General features: G+C 44.8%; 1 protein-coding gene across 3 annotated transcripts in view; it reads left to right on the top strand.

The window, feature by feature from the left end:
- Positions 1–17392, top strand: part of DOCK1 (dedicator of cytokinesis 1) — a 542476-nt gene that overhangs the window by 182681 nt on the left and 342403 nt on the right. For all 3 annotated transcript variants that reach the window (XM_064269186.1, XM_064269185.1, XM_064269187.1), the window contains exons 26-27: positions 12581–12708; positions 13945–14040. In XM_064269186.1, coding sequence (XP_064125256.1) covers positions 12581–12708; positions 13945–14040 — 224 coding nt within the window. The remainder of the gene's footprint in view (positions 1–12580; positions 12709–13944; positions 14041–17392) is intronic.

Here is a 17392-nt window from a genome sequence, read left to right as displayed (position 1 = left end):
TCTCAATTGTCCCATATGCAGTTGAGCTGACACCGGGTGCCAGGAGAGCAAGTCCCTGAGTCTCCCCAGCCCGTGGTTCCTTCAAGGCCTTGAAGCTGCTGAGACAGCTGATCTGTGTACCTGTACTGTGCGTTGCCTACATGAACTTACCTGGGGCAGTGGGAGGAGCCCCAGCTCAGCCTACAGTCTTCTAGGCTCCCTTTGGGACCCCATTATTTTTCTGTTGCGTAAACCCTTCTTGAATCTCCAGACCTTCCACAAAAGTGGAGTGGATCACATGTTTTTAACATTATTTTTAATTTATGTTGTTGTTAGTTGACATCGAGTTGATTCTGACTCATGGTGACCCCATGTGTATGGAGTAGAACGGTGCCCCATAGGGTTGTCAAGGCTGTGGTTTTTGGGGAAGCAGATAGTCTGGTCTTATTTCTGAGATGCTTCTGGGTGGATTTAAACCATCAACCTTTTTGTTTGTACTACCCAGGGAGTCCTTTTTAAATTTATACATGCCTTTTAAAAAAAAAAAAAGTTCTAATTATAGGGTAGAATCTCATTGTTACGGAAACTAGGAGGGGATTGTGTGCAGACCACATTGACCTATGTTCTTGGCTACCTTCACTCACCTAGCTAAGGGAGTACCAGCCACTCCACAACCCTGCCCATTTTCTCTTTTTTCTCTCACCCTTTATGTGGTGACATTCTGCTCAAGGACTGACCGATCTCCAGTATCCTTCTGAACTTACCAAGTTACCTTCTTGATGCCTTTCCATCCACCCAGAGAACAGATTCTCTGTCTGACCAGTGCTTCCCCTACCATCTTCTCCAGCAAACCACTTGTCTCTAATTATTTCATCTCTTTACAGGAAGAGCTCATTGTGATTTTTCTCTACTGGTTCTTCTATTCTCTACAGATGTCGTGATGGTTAAGAGCTTGGCCGCTAACCAAAAGGTCAGCAGTTTGCATCCACCAGCTGCTCCATGGAAACCCTGTGGAGCAGTTCCACTCAGTCCTATAGAGTCGCTATGAGTTGGAATCAACTCGACGGCAATGAGTTTGATTTTTTTGAGTGGTTCTTCTTTCATTTCTTTCCTGTGACATGTTGTTTACTACTAAAGTATTAGCGGACATTTAACCACTGTCGCTATATTTCTGCAAATTGAAGGATACAAAATGTCTGCTGTTCCATCACTTCTTCCAGAAGATGCCACCCTTTTTATTGAGCCCAGTGGCTACGTCCAGAAGACCTACCTTTGCCCAACTTCTTTTTCCCTTTGTTCTACAGTCTGCGTGCTACCGTGGTTCTCCTTCTCATTTCCAAGATGCTTCTGATTGCTCTGCCACGCTTTCAGTTGGAATTCTGTGACGCCAGGTACCTGGAAGCTGAAGTGCATTTCTGAGCCATCTCAGCTGAGTGGTGCTGAGGAGTGTCTGATTTGAACCTCTTCAAAGGTGCTGCCCAGCTGGTAGGACCAGAACCACTGTGCAGGGCAGTAGTGTTTATTCCATTTCACAGACAAGGAAACTAACATGCAGAAAGGAAAATGGCTTCTCCAGAGTGACTCAGGGCTAATTTATTCTCCTGGGTCTGCAGAGCATCATGATTTGTTACATGGCAAGGATTCTTAGGAAGTTTCCATGTATGTGTGTCATTACACACACTGGAATCATATGTGTTTACACACATGTGCATATACATGGGCCATTTACTCAAAGGGGCTGTAAGCTGGGGATTGGGCATCTCACTGGCTTGGCTGCTGCTTAAATGGTGCCACCCCCACGTGTCCCCCACTCTGGTTTCTGGCTCCTGCATCTGCCAAATGTGGAGATGAGTAGACTGATCTCATGGCCCCATCCAGTTTGGCACTGCCTTCTGCCTTTCTTGTTTGGAGGAAATGCATTTGAACAAATTGGATCATGTGGGTTCATGGTTCTTAGATGGCTGAAAAATAAAACAATTGTCTATAAAAGATGAATAGCAAGCACCCCCCCATTTATAGGGCTCTCACTGTTTAATTCTCATTAAAAGTGTTAATCTGGGTCTCAGTTCTATGTATCAGGCACAAGGTTATTAAATGCACTTCATGGATCATTTGTTTAATGTGACCAAACTAAAAATTAAGAAGCCCATTACTCAGTGTTCATAAAAATGAATGTTTTAAATAGACAAATTCATTCTCGTATTTGCATCTTGCTCTAATGTAGAGCTGTAATGGGGTTATAGACGGATGTTCTGCTTGGACATTTATAAGCTGATGATGCCTGTTGAATACCCTTTATAAAGATTCATATTTTTTACTCTGTGCCCATTACCAGAGCATTAATCCTCATGGCTTGGCTCCTGTGGCTGAGGGTGAACAGATGTCAAATTATTGCCGCCTGTAATCACTGTGGGTCACACGTGGAGGAGGGTGTGCACGGTGGCCAGTAGGCTGCAGGACCTATGATCCCCCCAGCTGAAGGGTGGGGATTCTGAGCTCAGCAGCTCCCTGCCCCTGTCCTGGCCACCTGGGGTGGGCTGCCTTCACCCCCTCTGTGCGTGGCAGGGAAAGCCAGGACCTCTGTGCCTGCTTGCTCCCTCCTGAGGTCGTGACTTCACCTTGAGTTTGCACTGACATGTCCTTGAATCACATGCAAGTGACAGGATATCTGAGAGAAGAAATCTCTGGTTCTTGGCTCTGCTTGGAGGGAGAGCATCAGACCATTAGGACGAGAAGTTGCACACGAGGGCTTTCACATCTGCTTCTCAGCACACCCCTCCACTGCACTGTCTGGTAGACACAGAATGAGAGCCACAGAGGTCATTGTAATTTATTTTAGCAGCCACATTGGTGCAATGGTTAAGCACTTGGCTGCTAACTGAAAGGTTTGTTGGTTTGAACCCACCCAGCAATCCACAGGAGAAAGACCTGGTGATCTGCTTCCATAAAGATTACAGCCAAGAAAACCCTATGGGGCAGTTGTACTCTGTCACGTAGGGTCTCTGTGAATCAGCATTGACTTGATGAACAACAGCAGCTAGTAGCCATACTAAATAAAAGTACCAAGGAAGAGGTGAAATTAATTTTCATAATGTATTTTATCAAACATATCTAAACTATTTATTGTTTTAACATGTATTCACTAAAAGAATTATTGGTGAGATAGTTTACCTTCTTGTTTTGTCACCCGAAGTCTTTGAAATTTGGAATGTGTTTCACACTTAATGCCACATCCCAATTTGGATGCTAAATATTCATCAGAGATGTTTCGTCTTTATTTTTAATATTTTAATACAACTTACCTTTGGAAAAGTAGATTCACATACCCAAGTTGTTCCAAGCAGTTGTTCCCAACAGTTGTTTTCAATAGCTGAATTGAGTATCACCTTTTACATTTAAATTTAAATTAATTAAAATGAAATAAAAGTAAGAATTCTGATGTTAGCTGCATTTGAAGCTTTCAGAGGCTACTGTATTGGCGAGTCCAGCTCTCAGGCATTAGTAGGAGTCCCTGGGTAGTACAAACAGTTAAGTGTTTGGCTGGTAACCCAAAGGTTGGAGATTGGTGTCCACCCCGAGGCACCTCAGAAGAAAGGCCTGGAGATCTACTTCTGAAAAGTCAGCCATTGAAAACCCTATGGAGCACGGTTCTACTCTGACACACATGGGGTCACCAAGAATCGAATTCAACTCGACAGCAGCTGGTAAGGCATTAGTGGTCTTTGTGTACCTTTAGTTGGAAAGGATGACTTTGAACAATAATTTTATTATTTTTGTTACTGTCATTAACAGCTACCATTTATTGACTGCCAAATACACGTATTACATGATTTAATTCTCACAGTAAACCTGAGTGGTAAACAGCAACATCCCCATTTTGCAGATAGATAAACTAAGGCTTAGAGAGCTTAAGTAGCATGCCCAGGATTCAAAGCAGAGTGAGCAGGGTGGATTTTATTTTTTCCTTAGGTGTGTCAGCAAACTGAAGCTTAAGAAGATTCAAAGACTTTTCCAAAACCTCATATAGTGACCCAAGTTTCTAGACATCTGGTCAGGTTTTTTGTTCCAGTAGTTTCCAAATAATAAATAAATTCCAAACATTACTACTTGTGGATAGTTTATTTAAAGTGTTTTCCTTTTAAAATAGAAGGTGTTTTTATTTGATGACTTCCCGGACCCTTTGTTTTGGATCTAATGGGACTGTCGGCACAAACCATGGTTGTAGAAATGGCATTCTGCCCATGGGGAAGGTTATTCAGGATGTCAAGTTGGAACACCCATAATATAACAGGAGACTCCTCTTTCTCAGCTACTGGAGATAGGCTCTCATGCTTTAAAATATTTCATTGCTAGTTGTGTGTATTTCTTTGGAGTTGTGTGTGTGTGTGTGTGTGAAAGAGAGAGAGAGATACTTTCCACAGAACTCTTGATTTGCAGTCTTGATTTAAGATAAAATTTGAGGGTATTTAGTGTTATTTAAAACTTACGTCCCAGCACTTCTTAGAAAACCTTAAACCTTGATACACTGATAGACATGAAGTAAGAGAAGCCGTCTGAAAAAGGAGGCTTCAAGAAGCCTGCATGAGTTACTGCTTTGGTGTAGGCAGCTGAGTAGCTGGAGGCAGCACTGGGGTAGACGGGGTTTTCACTGCAGACTATTTGATTATAGACCATGCACATGTAATTGCAAATTAAACGAAACCAAACAGCCACACACACAGACACACACACACAGACACACAAGCACAGACACACGTGCACACACACACCCCCACATTTACACACGTGCTTATGCACTGTTGTCCAGATCACCTTGGAAACTGGCCAGGAAAACTGGGTCACCAGAAAGGCGGGAGAAATCTTGTTATGATGTCTTCGTCCTTCTGATGTCTTCCAAGAGTGGGACAGGGCTGCTTTGGCTCTCAGGAGCCTCTTTATCACATACTGTGCAAAGCACTGTGGCTTACAGATAAAACAACTGCTATGATAATATGGACAAAAGTAAATATTCACTGAGTATCCTACTAGGAAGAGAAAGTTCTTCTCCACGTTGGGTATATGAGTGCACACACACGTGTGTGTGCACACACACACGTACACACACACAATACCACTATCAGACCTTGGCTACATGATGGGGGACACTCCCATTGATGAAACCAAGAAGACCTCTGCTCTCATGGAGATTGCATTCAAATAAGGGAGGGCAGAAGATTAAAAAAAAAAACTAAACATAAAAAATCTCAGTAATTTAGGGTGGCCTAAGAACTGGACATTTGAAGCCTGCTTGTACCTAGGTCTGTCAGTGGGCTGAGCTGGGGCCCATGAGACCAGGTCCCCAGTAAAGCAGCTCGGCTGGCTTATGGTACCGCCCTCTTTGGCTGTAAGGAGATAATGCTTGCAGAAGGCCAGACCTTCTGAAGGACTCTGAGGAATTGCCTTTCCTTCTTTGGGGGCCTGGATGGGATTCTGTGGATCTGGTGAGGGGGTGGTATCGAAGAGTGGTGCTGCCACTTGACCCTCTGTCCTTAGAGGCCTGCAGGAGATCTTGGGTGTGGTCAGTGTGACTGGTTGGCCTTTTAGGAAAGCCTGGGCATCTAGCTCATCAGTTTCAGTGATCTGGCCCTGCCCGGATTTGTGCGTGGGCTGGGGGACAGAGCTCCTTCTGCCAGAGTTGCTTGATGCAGATGGTGGTGCTGGTGGTGCTGATGTTGGTGCTGGTGTTGATGCTGGTGCTGACGGTGCTGGTTCTGTTGGTGTTGCTGGTGCTGATGGTGCTGGTGCTGATGGTGATGCTGGTTCTGTTGGTGTTGCTGGTGCTGATGGTGTTGGGGGGAGATGGTGACCTTTCACATTGGAATGTTTTATTGCTTTTTACAAAGTCCTTCTGCAAGCATTATCTCCTTTTGTCATTCCCATAAAAGGATATTTATCCCCATTTCCCCACATTTTCTGGACCAACCATGTATGGGGTAGGGAGTGATGGGTTGAGGGACAGTTTCCCTGCTGATATTAAAAACATCTAAGCTGTGGATACTGGTCCATTGGAAGGGTTATAACAAATGGGTGTTTATCTTCTCAAGGGACTAAGAAAATGAAACATCTTTAAATTTGAGAAAAGAGCAGTGAGATTTCTGAAAGTCTTACTGTTTCCCATGAAGAGAGGCTAGACAACAAAGAGAAGAAGCTAACACAGACCTCTGGGCTGGTTGGCTGATGGGTGTTCCCACCAGGTAGCCAAAGATGGTTGACAGCATCTCCCTGCTAAAGACAAACAGGGCAGACATCACTTCCTTCAGTCTGGAGTAATTCTGACAAATGAGACCAACACACTCAATTACCTCTGAGGACAGTGCAGTCTACGGCGGCCTGTCCAGCATGACAGATAAATGGGGCAATGAGGGATGGATTTAGGCCAGGGCATCTGAGCACCAGAGCCTGAAGGGCCATTTCTGCCTTCTCCAAGTCCAGAACTGTGTTCCTCTGATTTTATAAACCATCCATGGACACACCTCTCCCTCCAACATGTACTGGCCAGTCCATTAGATCTTCTACCTGTTTTGAGTCCCTCCTAACCTTATTCCAGAATATAGGTCACCCGGTCATTCTGCCCTCCCCCGAAGTCACATTGTTAAGAGGTGCTGTCACCTACTCACCTCTTAGTGACTCTGACTTCTCCCTCTGAAGTGTCTTGGAAGTTCAACATTTTTTCCAGAATGGTGGTAGCGATAGAGATGGCCAAATGGATAAAGGTGCCAAGGTCTAGCCCCAGGTTGAGGGTAGTCATATGTTGTGTTTCAGGCCAAAGAAAAAGAGGACTCATCCTCTGATATCATGGCTGCGGATCACGAGCGAGGGCAGACACGAAGACACTCATCTAAGTTTTGCCAAGAGAGCTTTCTGGCTCCTTGGGCTGGGGAGTTTGAAGTGGAAGCCCTCCACTGGACATTGTGTTCTGGTTTAGATCAGCAGATCAAGAGCTATTGATGTGGGTGTAGTTTGTGAACATCAGGATTCTGTAAGGATGACATTGGGGTTTGGGGATGTTTGTAGAATCAGCGTATTCAGTGAGTCAACATTTCTTGGCTGGGTTTTGAGGGTGGATTCATTGCACGTGAGGTCATTTTCTTGTCCTTTCCCGTGGGCTGGCTTTGTCCTTGGGTGGCTCTCCAGCATTTGTGTGCTGTCTTATACCAATGTGACATCTTGGCTTTTGGAGCCCCTTACTAATGAGGTCAAGGGGCTGTGGCATTCAGAAAGGAACTCTCCACTGGGCCTCAGTTGATCCATTAGCATCACAGAAAGGGCTGGACTAGAAGATAAGGGAGTCAGCGTGAAGCCCTCCTGATGTCTGGGAGCACACACATTGAGAGGCCAACCTGGTCTCAGCAGGGCAGCGCCATCTTGGTTTGCTGTGCTCTTCCTCTCTGGTCTTCTGGCATCATAGCCAGCGAGGATCGCCTGGCTTCTGCCCTGAAGACATGCAGGCACCTGAGCTTCTGCCCAGGTATTGATTACTGTAGTCTTGAAGTCATCAAGTAAATTCATATATTCATTGGCTAAAACTCCTATAAAAATGGAGTTGCCATCAGTCCTTTCTGGGGGAATATCAGAATAGAATTTTAAAAAGCCTTAGCATAAGCTGGCTACGTGCAGCCCATAGAAAGACAGTGGAGCAGAAGAGTGTGTGCTGTTTCTGAGTCTTGGTTTCTCCCTGCCTGCTCTCAGCTTCCGGCAGCATCCCCGGATCTGCATTTGTCCTTGGAAAAGTCTTCTAAGCAGGTCTCCGCATATTCATAAGAACTAATCCAATGTTGCCTGCTCAGGTTTTTTTTTTTATTATTAAAAAAAAAAAAATCGCAAGAAACATTAATGCAAAACATGCTTTTATGTATCATTAACGTTGTAAATCCTAAAATGTGAAACCCGAAAAACAGCTAAGTATATTTAATGTTTCAGAGCGCTGCTGTCTCCTCTTGTGCTCTACATTTTAAAGGCAAGGGTAACAACTGGACTAGAATCAAAACACGGCCCTGGTGCTGTAAATGGATAATAGATAGACCATGTCAGAAAGCTGATGGTGCTAGGGTTAAATTGGATTTTCCAATTGGAACAATTAGTAATTGCATTTTATTTTTAATCTTATTTGTAACTGTTTCCATATTTTTCTTTAGTTTTTGGAACATGGCTTATATGCTCCTATCTGCAAAACAAATAAAAGCTTGAGCATTCTTGACTCTACATTTGTACATACCAGTGCTCTTTCCTGTCACAGCCCTGCTTCCAGGGGAGTTGTCTGCACTCCTGTCTCCATATCCCTGTGTCTCTGCAGCCCTTTCAGGAAGCTGCCTTGCGAAGGTCTCTGGGCTCCTCTCATTGCCACGTTCCAGGCTGTCCTCTTTGAACTGATGTTATGACCAAACCTGGACAACTTGACCACTCTGTCCTCTCTTGGTCTGGGGGTCACTCACCTCTGCCTCTTTCTCCAATTGTCCTCATTCCCTCTTCATCTTCTTTACAGATCTCCTGTTCTAAAACTTAAATCCTGATGCAACTTGGGGCTTTTCCTTCTCACTCTACACACTCCCCCACGTAAACTCAGCCACATACTTGGTCTCCTGACTGTCTAGAGGCTGATGGTTCCGCATCTGCATACCTGCACCAGAAGTCTTCCTCGAGGTCCAGAACCCTGGATCTGCTTGGCTATGAGGTGAAGTCACTGGGTGCCCAAAAGGCAACTCAAAGTCAGCCTCTTCAAAACAACCCCACTCATCTCCTCTCCTGTAGACACAGTTCTCTTCTCCATTTCTCCTCCTTGGATGACAGCGTGTCCCACAGGTGCCCAAGCCAGATCCTGGGCGTTGTCACTGACTCTCCTTTTTCCCTCGTCCCAGTTACTACCAAACACCACGTTCATCTGGCCTCCCATTTGCTCTTGTCATGGCCTATTCTTTCAAACCCACCACTGCGGCCGGAGCTCAGCCATGGACTAGTGCAGTAGGTAACGTACCAGTACTGTGTGCTTCCCTCACCACTGCGCTCCTTTGCACCATCCCAAAAGACTTCTCTAGTCTTCTGAAGCTGAAAGAACTGAAGAAAAAATTCAAGCCTTGAGCTGCAATACCGAAGGATTCTACGGGGAAGAATTAAATGATACAGGAAGCATCAAAAGAAGATGGAAGGAATACACAGAGTTACTATACTGTGAAGATTTGGTCGACATTCAGTCATCTCAAGAGATAACATACGATCAGGAACTGACAGTACTGAAGGGAGAAGTCCCAGCCGCTCCGAAGCCATTGGCGAAAAACAAGGCTCCAGGAATTGATGGACTACCAATTGAGATGTTTCAACAAATGGATGCGGTGCTGGAAATGTTCACTTGTCTATGCCAAGAAATTTGGAAGACGGCTACCTGGCCAACCGACTGGAAGAGATCCATATTTATGCCTATTCCCAAAAAAGGTGATCCAACCAAATGTGGAAATTATAGAACAATATCATTAATATCGAATGCAATAAAAATTTTGCTGAAGATCATTCAAAAGCAGCTACAGCAGTATATCTACAGAGAACTGCTAGAAATTCAAGCCAGATTTAGGAGAGGACATGGAATCAGGGATATCATTGCTGATGTCAGATAGATCCTGGCTGAAAGCAGAAAATACCAGAAGGATGTTTACCTGTGTTTTATTGACTATGCTAAGGCATTCAACTGTGTGGATCGTAACAAATTATGGATAACATTGCAGAGAATGGGAATTCCAGAACACTTACTTGTGCTCATGAGGAATCTGTACCTGGATCAAGAGGCAGCCGTTGGAACAGAACAAGGGGATACCACATGGTTTAAAGTCAGGAAAGGTGTGCGTCAGGGTTGTATTCTTTCACCATACCTATTCAATCTGTATGCTGAGCAAATAATCCAAGAAGCTGGTCTATACGAAGAAGAACGGGGCATCAGGATTGGAGGAAGACTCATTAACAGCCTGTGTTATGCAGATGACACAACCTTGCTTGCTGAAAGTGAAGAGGACTTGAGGCACTTACTGATGAAGATCAAAGACCACAGCCTTCAGTATGGATTGCACCTCAACATAAAGAAAACAAAACCCCTCAAAACTAGACCAATAAACAACATCATGATAAAAGGAGAAAAGATAGAAGTTGTCAAGAATTTCATTTTACTTGGATCCACAATCAACACCTATGGCAGCAGCAGTAAGAAATCAAGATGCATTGCATTGGGCAAATCTGCTGCAAAAGACCTCTTTAAAGTGTTGAAGACCAAAGATGTCACCTTGAGGACTAAGGTGAGCCTGCCTCAAGCCATGATGTTTTTTTGCCTTATATGCATGGGAAAGCTGGACAATGAATAAGGAAGACCAAAGAAGAGCTGACACCTTCGAATTGTGGTGTTTGTGAAGAATATTGAATATACCATGGACTGCCAAAAGAACAAACAAGTCTGTCTTGGAAGAAGTGCAGCCACAATGTTCCTTAGAAGCATGGATGGCAAGACTACGTCTCATATACTTTGGACATATTATCAGGAGGGATCAGTCCCTGGAGAAGGACATCATGCTTGGTAACACAGAGGGTCAGCAACTAAGAGGAAGACCCTCAAAGAGATGGATTGACGTAGTGGCTGCAACATTGGGCTCAAGCATAGCAACAATTGTGAGGATGGCTCAGGACCAGGCAGTGTTTTGTTCTGTTGTGCACAGGGTTGCTATGAGTCGGAACCAGCTTGGTGGTACCTAACAACAACAACAGCCTTCTGTCCTGCTCATATCTCTCCACCCAAAAATCAGCATGTTTTCAGTCTCCCCACTGCCCTCCCCACTGCCTTCTACCTCAAGTTGGAATTGAATTGCCCACCTGGCCTTTTATTCTGCCCCTCTTCTCCCCAACCTTATGTTGGAGTCATTCTGAGCCATGTATGTGGCTCTCTAAACGTGCCATCCTCTCTTGCCTCTTACTTTGTTCCATTGCCCTCCCACAGGGCAGACTCCTACTCCTCCTGCAGGCTAAGGTACTGCCTCCTGAGGAAACCTCCTCTGACTTACCTCCATGTAGATGCCCCAGCCCACGTGCCAGTGTATCAGGCTGGGGGCCTGGGAGGTCAAGGAGAGGCCCTGGCTCTTTATCTGTCTCTGGGTCATCATAACAAGTACACTTCATGAGTGCCTTAGTTACCTGAGGCTCCTATGACACAAAGACCCTAAGTGGGTGGCTTTAGAGAACAGAAATTTATTTTTTCACAATTCTGCAGGGCAAACGTCCTAATCAGGGTCTCAGCTGTGCTTCCTTGTCCATAGCCTCAGGTGTTCCTTGGTATAGATGATCCTCACATTGTGTGATCCCGTTGTCTCTCTGCGTGTATTCCGTTCTTCTTATAATTCAGAAGTGATTAGGTTTAGGATCCACCCTAGATTGGTCTGACCTCATCTGAATGATTGATTACATTAGATTGCATTATGGAAAGTGATTACATTAGATTGCATTATGGAAGGCAATCTGTTCTACCTGAAGCCAAATAATTTAATCACATGTAACTATGGCAGGAACTAATGTTTTGCCAAATGACTGGGAACCAAAACCTAGTTGGACTGATAAATAAAATTAACCATAATACTGGGCATCTTACCTGTGCCAGGAATGTTACCTCATGCTTAACCAAGTAGGATGACTCTGAGCCTCATACCTGTGAATAGGTAGTATTACCCTGCCCATGTTGAAGATGAGGAAACTGAGGCACAGAGAGATGGAGTGAGTTGCCCAAGGGGAGATTGTTGGTAAGTGAGGCACCTGAGTGTGAACTCAGACCACCTCGCTGCAGAACCTGAGAGCTCAGGTGTGGGCCTAGCAGACAGTTCTCCCTGAGCAGACAAAGACAAAGCCGGGAATTTAGAAGGTTACAGAGCTGGTCAGCCAAGCTAAAAAACCTTTTGAAAACCACGGCATATGGTCTTGGGGAAGGAGCTCTGCTTTGGTCCTCCTTGGAATAGATGAGAAAAGCTGCGATTCAAATAATTTTTGTTATGAGAAGCATTTCTTAGAAAAATTGCAATTCACCGTTGGAACAGTGGTAAAGCAGCCAACTGCTAACCGAAAGGTTGGCAGTTCAAACTGACTAGCTGCACCACGGGAGAAAGATATGGCAGTCTGCTTCTATAAAGATTACACTTTTGGAAACCCTGTGGGGCAGTTCTGCTCTGTCCTATAGGGTTGCTATGAGTTGGAATCAACTTGATGGCACCCAACAACAAAAACGCAGTTGTGTATAGTTAGTTAAAACCTAAACATGCATGGTTGTGTTTGTGCACACTGTGTGCCTATGTGTTTATGTATGTGTATTTGTGAACTATTAGTGTGTATGTCTGTGGAGACACACACACAGATATACATACACATGTGCATGTTTGTATGTAAACTATTTGCATGACACTAAGGATTAACTTCCTCTTGGTCAACTAGATACCAGTATTATGGCCCACAGAATGTAAATGTGGGGTATTTGCAAGAGGCAAACCGCTTCTCACCACCCTGAGTTGTCTTTTGGGCATCCTGCTTACTGGCAGCCCTGTGTCCTCTGCAGACTGCCGGGAGATTCTGCTCCCCATGATGACGGATCAGCTCAAGTACCACCTGGAGAGGCAGGAAGACCTGGAGGCCTGCTGCCAGCTGCTGAGCAACATCCTGGAGGTGCTGTACCGGAAGGACGTGGTGAGTGATGGCCCTGCAGCTCAGCCTGCTGTCAGGACTGTCCCGGATGCCTGGGCCTGTCATTGGTGCCAACCACAGCCTCATGGTGCAAAGCCATATTGTATTCATTTGGAAAGGATCTGCCTTAAGTTCAAGGTTTAGCCTCTCTCTTCTTCTCTGGACAGTTTCATTCTTAAATTATTTTTATTTATGGAAAAGGCCTGATTATTATATTATGATGTTTATTCTTCTGCATTGAGAATATATTTTTTTAAAGGTTGGTTTCCCATGTCTTCTCAGCTAAACAGCTCTCAAGACCTAGGTTTTAATCCTTAAATTCAGACAAAGACTTTAATATTAAAAGTTGACAGTAAAAAGAAGGAGGCTAATTACCTGGATTCTTCCTTTCAATTCTTATTTTTATTAACGTTAAAACACTCACCTAGGTTTAAAAAGAAGTCAGGGGTGTTTCCAAGATTGATGAGAAGTGTGGCCCTCTACCCTCCTCCCCAGGTACCCCCCCACCCCCCTGCCAGGCAAACTTTTTCACAGGAAAGACCTGGCAATCTGCTTCCATAAAGATTACAGCCTAGAAAACTCTCTGGGGGCAGTTCTACTCTGTCACATGGGGTTGCTATGAGTGGGAACCGACTTGACGACACTCAGCAACAACAAGGAGGCCAGTCTTCACGGAGGAAACCATGCCTGCCCTGTCCGTGTAGGGAAGGCCGTATATGCAGAATATATAAAGAAAAATCAACCATCTTATCACACACAAAATAAAAGAGTAAATCTTAACTGAAAGAAAACTCCATGGTCCTGTGAATTTTAGATAGCTTTCTAAAATGATATTTAAACCTTCTATTCTGTGTGATTGTTTTATCCGTGACATGGCTGTGATCTGCCAAACTTCCATTTCCAAAGACCAAGCTGTCTTCAGAAAACTGATCCGTGAGCTAATCAGCGGTCATAAACATTCTGTTGTTCCAAAACCAGATCTGCTTGTATTTTTAAGGTTTGCTGAAATTAAATTGCTATAATTATAGAACAAATTATCATTAATGGGCTATAATTAATAAAATGCCTTGAGTTTTCTCCGCGAAGGCCTTTTTGCCTCTGACAAGGCCCATTTTTCATCTGGTTAAGGGTTGTAATTGATTTACTCTTTCCAGGGTAAATGGATTCAGTGACAGCACCGGGGCTTGCATTCTAATGGTGGTCTTTGGGCTCAGTTCTCATGGGCTTGTCCTCCTTCAGGGGCCTACGCAGCGGCACGTGCAGCTGATCATGGAGAAACTTCTCCGAACAGTGAACCGAACTGTGATTTCCATGGGGCGGGATTCCGAGCTGATCGTAAGTGCCCGGTGACCTACACTCACATTGTTAATCCTGGAGGAGAGAATCTGTCTTTCCCATGAATGCCATTTAATCTCAAGCCCTAAAATCCATCTGGTCCTTTTCTAACTGCCTCTTATAAAAATAAGCTTTGTTTTTGTTTGTTTGCTTTACTAAAATATAACAAGCAGTGGAGACGCATCTACGTACAGTCTAGGTATCTACAGTGCACCAGTTTCCGGTGATCGTAGAACTAAGTGTCAGCTTGTGAGGGTAAGCCAGCTGACATTTTGGAGACAGAAAAGTTGCTTCTGTTTGTCTCGTTACGTTCAGCAAATGCCATGTATCCATTTTTCTAAGTCTTTCTGCTAGTGTCTTTCTACATATTTACATTTAAGATGCCATTCATAAAATTTTATGAAGAAAGACCTTAAAAAGTAATTGAGATACTCCCACCTAGCTATTTTATGGTTGACTCTAACATACTGTAGGTTTTTCTCTTACACAGAGTATTTAGGTACAGAAAAGTAACCATTAACTTTCTCTAAAGAACATTTTAGCAATACTGTGGCAGCGTTTCCCATTTTATGTATTGGAGTATTTTCTGGAGTTTACCTCCCTCCCCCTGTTATTCTTAGGTTTGGTTTCTTAAGCCAAAGATCCACACATAGGTCCCATTTAATTTCTTTGATTTCTTGTGTGTGTTGCCATTTAACTAACCTCAGGTGATGACATTTCCAAAAAAATAACTTCCTTGATCAATGAACAAAGAAGCTATTTAGAGTGTTCACAGGTAGTCAGACTAGGCAAATTGGTCGTCTCGGTGTGTGACTTTAGTTCTTTCTGCATATTTAGAAGGTGGGACAAATAAGTTGAAACACATCTCCTTCTGAAAACAATGCGTGAACATAGTACTGGGCTTGTTTTGGTTTCTGTGGCAGGGATCACAATAAAGGACGTTATGTTTGTTAACTCACAGACAGATAGCAAAGCAGCAGAACGAACTCTACTTTTGCTATGTTTCTATCCAGCAAAATAGTCTAGTTGATGTCTCAGTTTCAGTACATGCTGTATTTAGATTTTCCTTTTTAAAGTAGATCTCATTTAGATATGGCCATACCTATATCAATTAGGAAATAAAGTATTTCCTTGTAAATTTGCTTTATTTGCAGTTGACTTTTCCATTTATTCTATAAACATAAACTCGCCTACCTCTTCCTATTCATCACAGCTCTTCTTTTCTATAATCCAGAAACACGTTTATATGCTCAAGGTGGCTGGAGACTGTGAGCCCCACGGAGCAGGACTTGGGGAGCTCTAGCCGCACCCCTGAAGTTTGGCATTCCTGGCTCCTGGGGGTCATGCTGTGGGTGAACCAGAAAAGAGCAGCAAAAGAGAATGAATGGCATGTGGCTTGAAGTTGTACCAAGTTTTGTATTGCCCTAACACCTTCCTGGGATGGGCCAGTGGTTACTGGGGTTGGGGGTGAAGTGGTAGGACTCATGGGGGTTTAAGGAGCGAGTGATGGACAGTTCTGGAAGTGGTCTGCACGGTGGGCACCTGGGGGAGATGGCAGAAGAGGAGGCAGGAAAACCAATGAGACAGGTCCTATCTGTAATTAGGGGAAAGTGGGGTTTGAATCTCAGGATGTCTTTGCCTGCCTCATAGGCAGCCAGCCCGCGGTTAAACTAGGGGAAGGAGGGCGAGGACGAGGGCCCACAGGAGTTTTGGATGAGCACCTTGGGATGTGGAGCAATTGTAAGATGTGCTCATATTTCACTCAGAAGATGGAGGGTGGAAGGGTGCTGATGAAGCCTCCCGGGAATTCTGTTATGTCTCAGGCATCCTAACAATAGTCCTGCTAATCCCACAACAGCTCTACATTCAGCACTTAATTGTGTGCTGGGCAGCATGTACCAATGGGAGGAGTCTCATTTAATTGTCCCCTTCTTTGCGCATCTGTGCTTCAGGAAATGCTCCACAGAAAGGCAAGAAATTGTCCAAGACCCACAGCTGGTGAAGCAATGTCAGGAAGTGCTCCACAGAGAGCCAAAAAATTGTCTAAGACCCACAGCTGGTGAAGCAATGTCGGGAAATGCTCCACAGAGAGGCAAGAAATTGTCCAAGACCCACAGCTGGTGAAGCAATGTCGGGAAATGCTCCACAGAGAGGCAAGAAATTGTCCAAGACCCACAGCTGGTGAAGCAATGTCACGAAATGCTCCACAGAGAGGCAAGAAATTGTCTAAGACCCACAGCTGGTGAAGCAATGTCGGGAAATGCTCCACAGAGAGGCAAGAAATTGTCCAAGACCCACAGCTGGTGAAGCAATGTCAGAAAATGCTCCACAGAGAGGCAAGAAATTGTCGAAGACCCACAGCTGGTGAAGGAATGTCACGAAATGCTCCACAGAGAGGCAAGAAATTGTCTAAGACCCACAGCTGGTGAAGCAATGTCGGGAAATGCTCCACAGAGAGGCAAGAAATTGTCCAAGACCCACAGCTGGTGAAGGAATGTCACGAAATGCTCCACAGAGAGGCAAGAAATTGTCTAAGACCCACAGCTGGTGAAGCAATGTCGGGAAATGCTCCACAGAGAGGCAAGAAATTGTCCAAGACCCACAGCTGGTGAAGCAATGTCACGAAATGCTCCACAGAGAGGCAAGAAATTGTCTAAGACCCACAGCTGGTGAAGCAATGTTGGGAAATGCTCCACAGAGAGGCGAGAAATTGTCCAAGACCCACAACTGGTGAAGCAGTGTCAGGAAGTGCTCCACAGAGAGGCAAGAAATTGTCCAAGACCCACAGCTGGTGAAGCAGTGTCAGGAAATGCTCCACAGAGAGGCGAGAAATTGTCCAAGACCCACAAGGGGTGAAGCAATGCTTGTTTGGAGCCCAGATGTGATGCTCATGGTCCTTCTCTTGTCTCTTCTGAGACACGTGATGCCAATGGCAGTAGACGACTCGACCTACACCTGCTTTCGGCCTTTATTCTAGTTAGGGAGGCAGCTATCTGGGAAATGAGCACCTTCCCATTGTCAGTTATTTCCATGGGCACCATTTCTAGAAGCTTCTGGAGGTGGAGGGGCCAGAGCAAGAGCTGGAAGCCCATTTCCTGAAGGGATTAGGAGTGCCTGGCTTAAGGGGACTGGTGTGTGCCCACATGGTTGACTTTGCAGAAGTCCTGCCTGGCATGTACTGAGAAGGGGGAATGCCAGTGAAGACCCACAGTGGGTTTGCCCAGCTGTGGCCTTGTTCATTCTAGTCAGCAGGCAGGGGTCCCAGACAGGCAGGCATGGAGGAAGGAGAGCAAAGTATCTGCTCCCCAGAGCCCTAACCTTCATCTCGAAGAGAAGTTTCTAGAAGCAGGAT

The sequence above is a fragment of the Loxodonta africana genome, chromosome 16 (genome assembly GCF_030014295.1).
Source record: "Loxodonta africana isolate mLoxAfr1 chromosome 16, mLoxAfr1.hap2, whole genome shotgun sequence".
Lineage (NCBI taxonomy): Eukaryota > Metazoa > Chordata > Mammalia > Proboscidea > Elephantidae > Loxodonta > Loxodonta africana.
The sequence above is the reverse complement of the archived record's forward strand: the minus strand, read 5'-3'. Positions and strand labels throughout refer to the sequence as shown.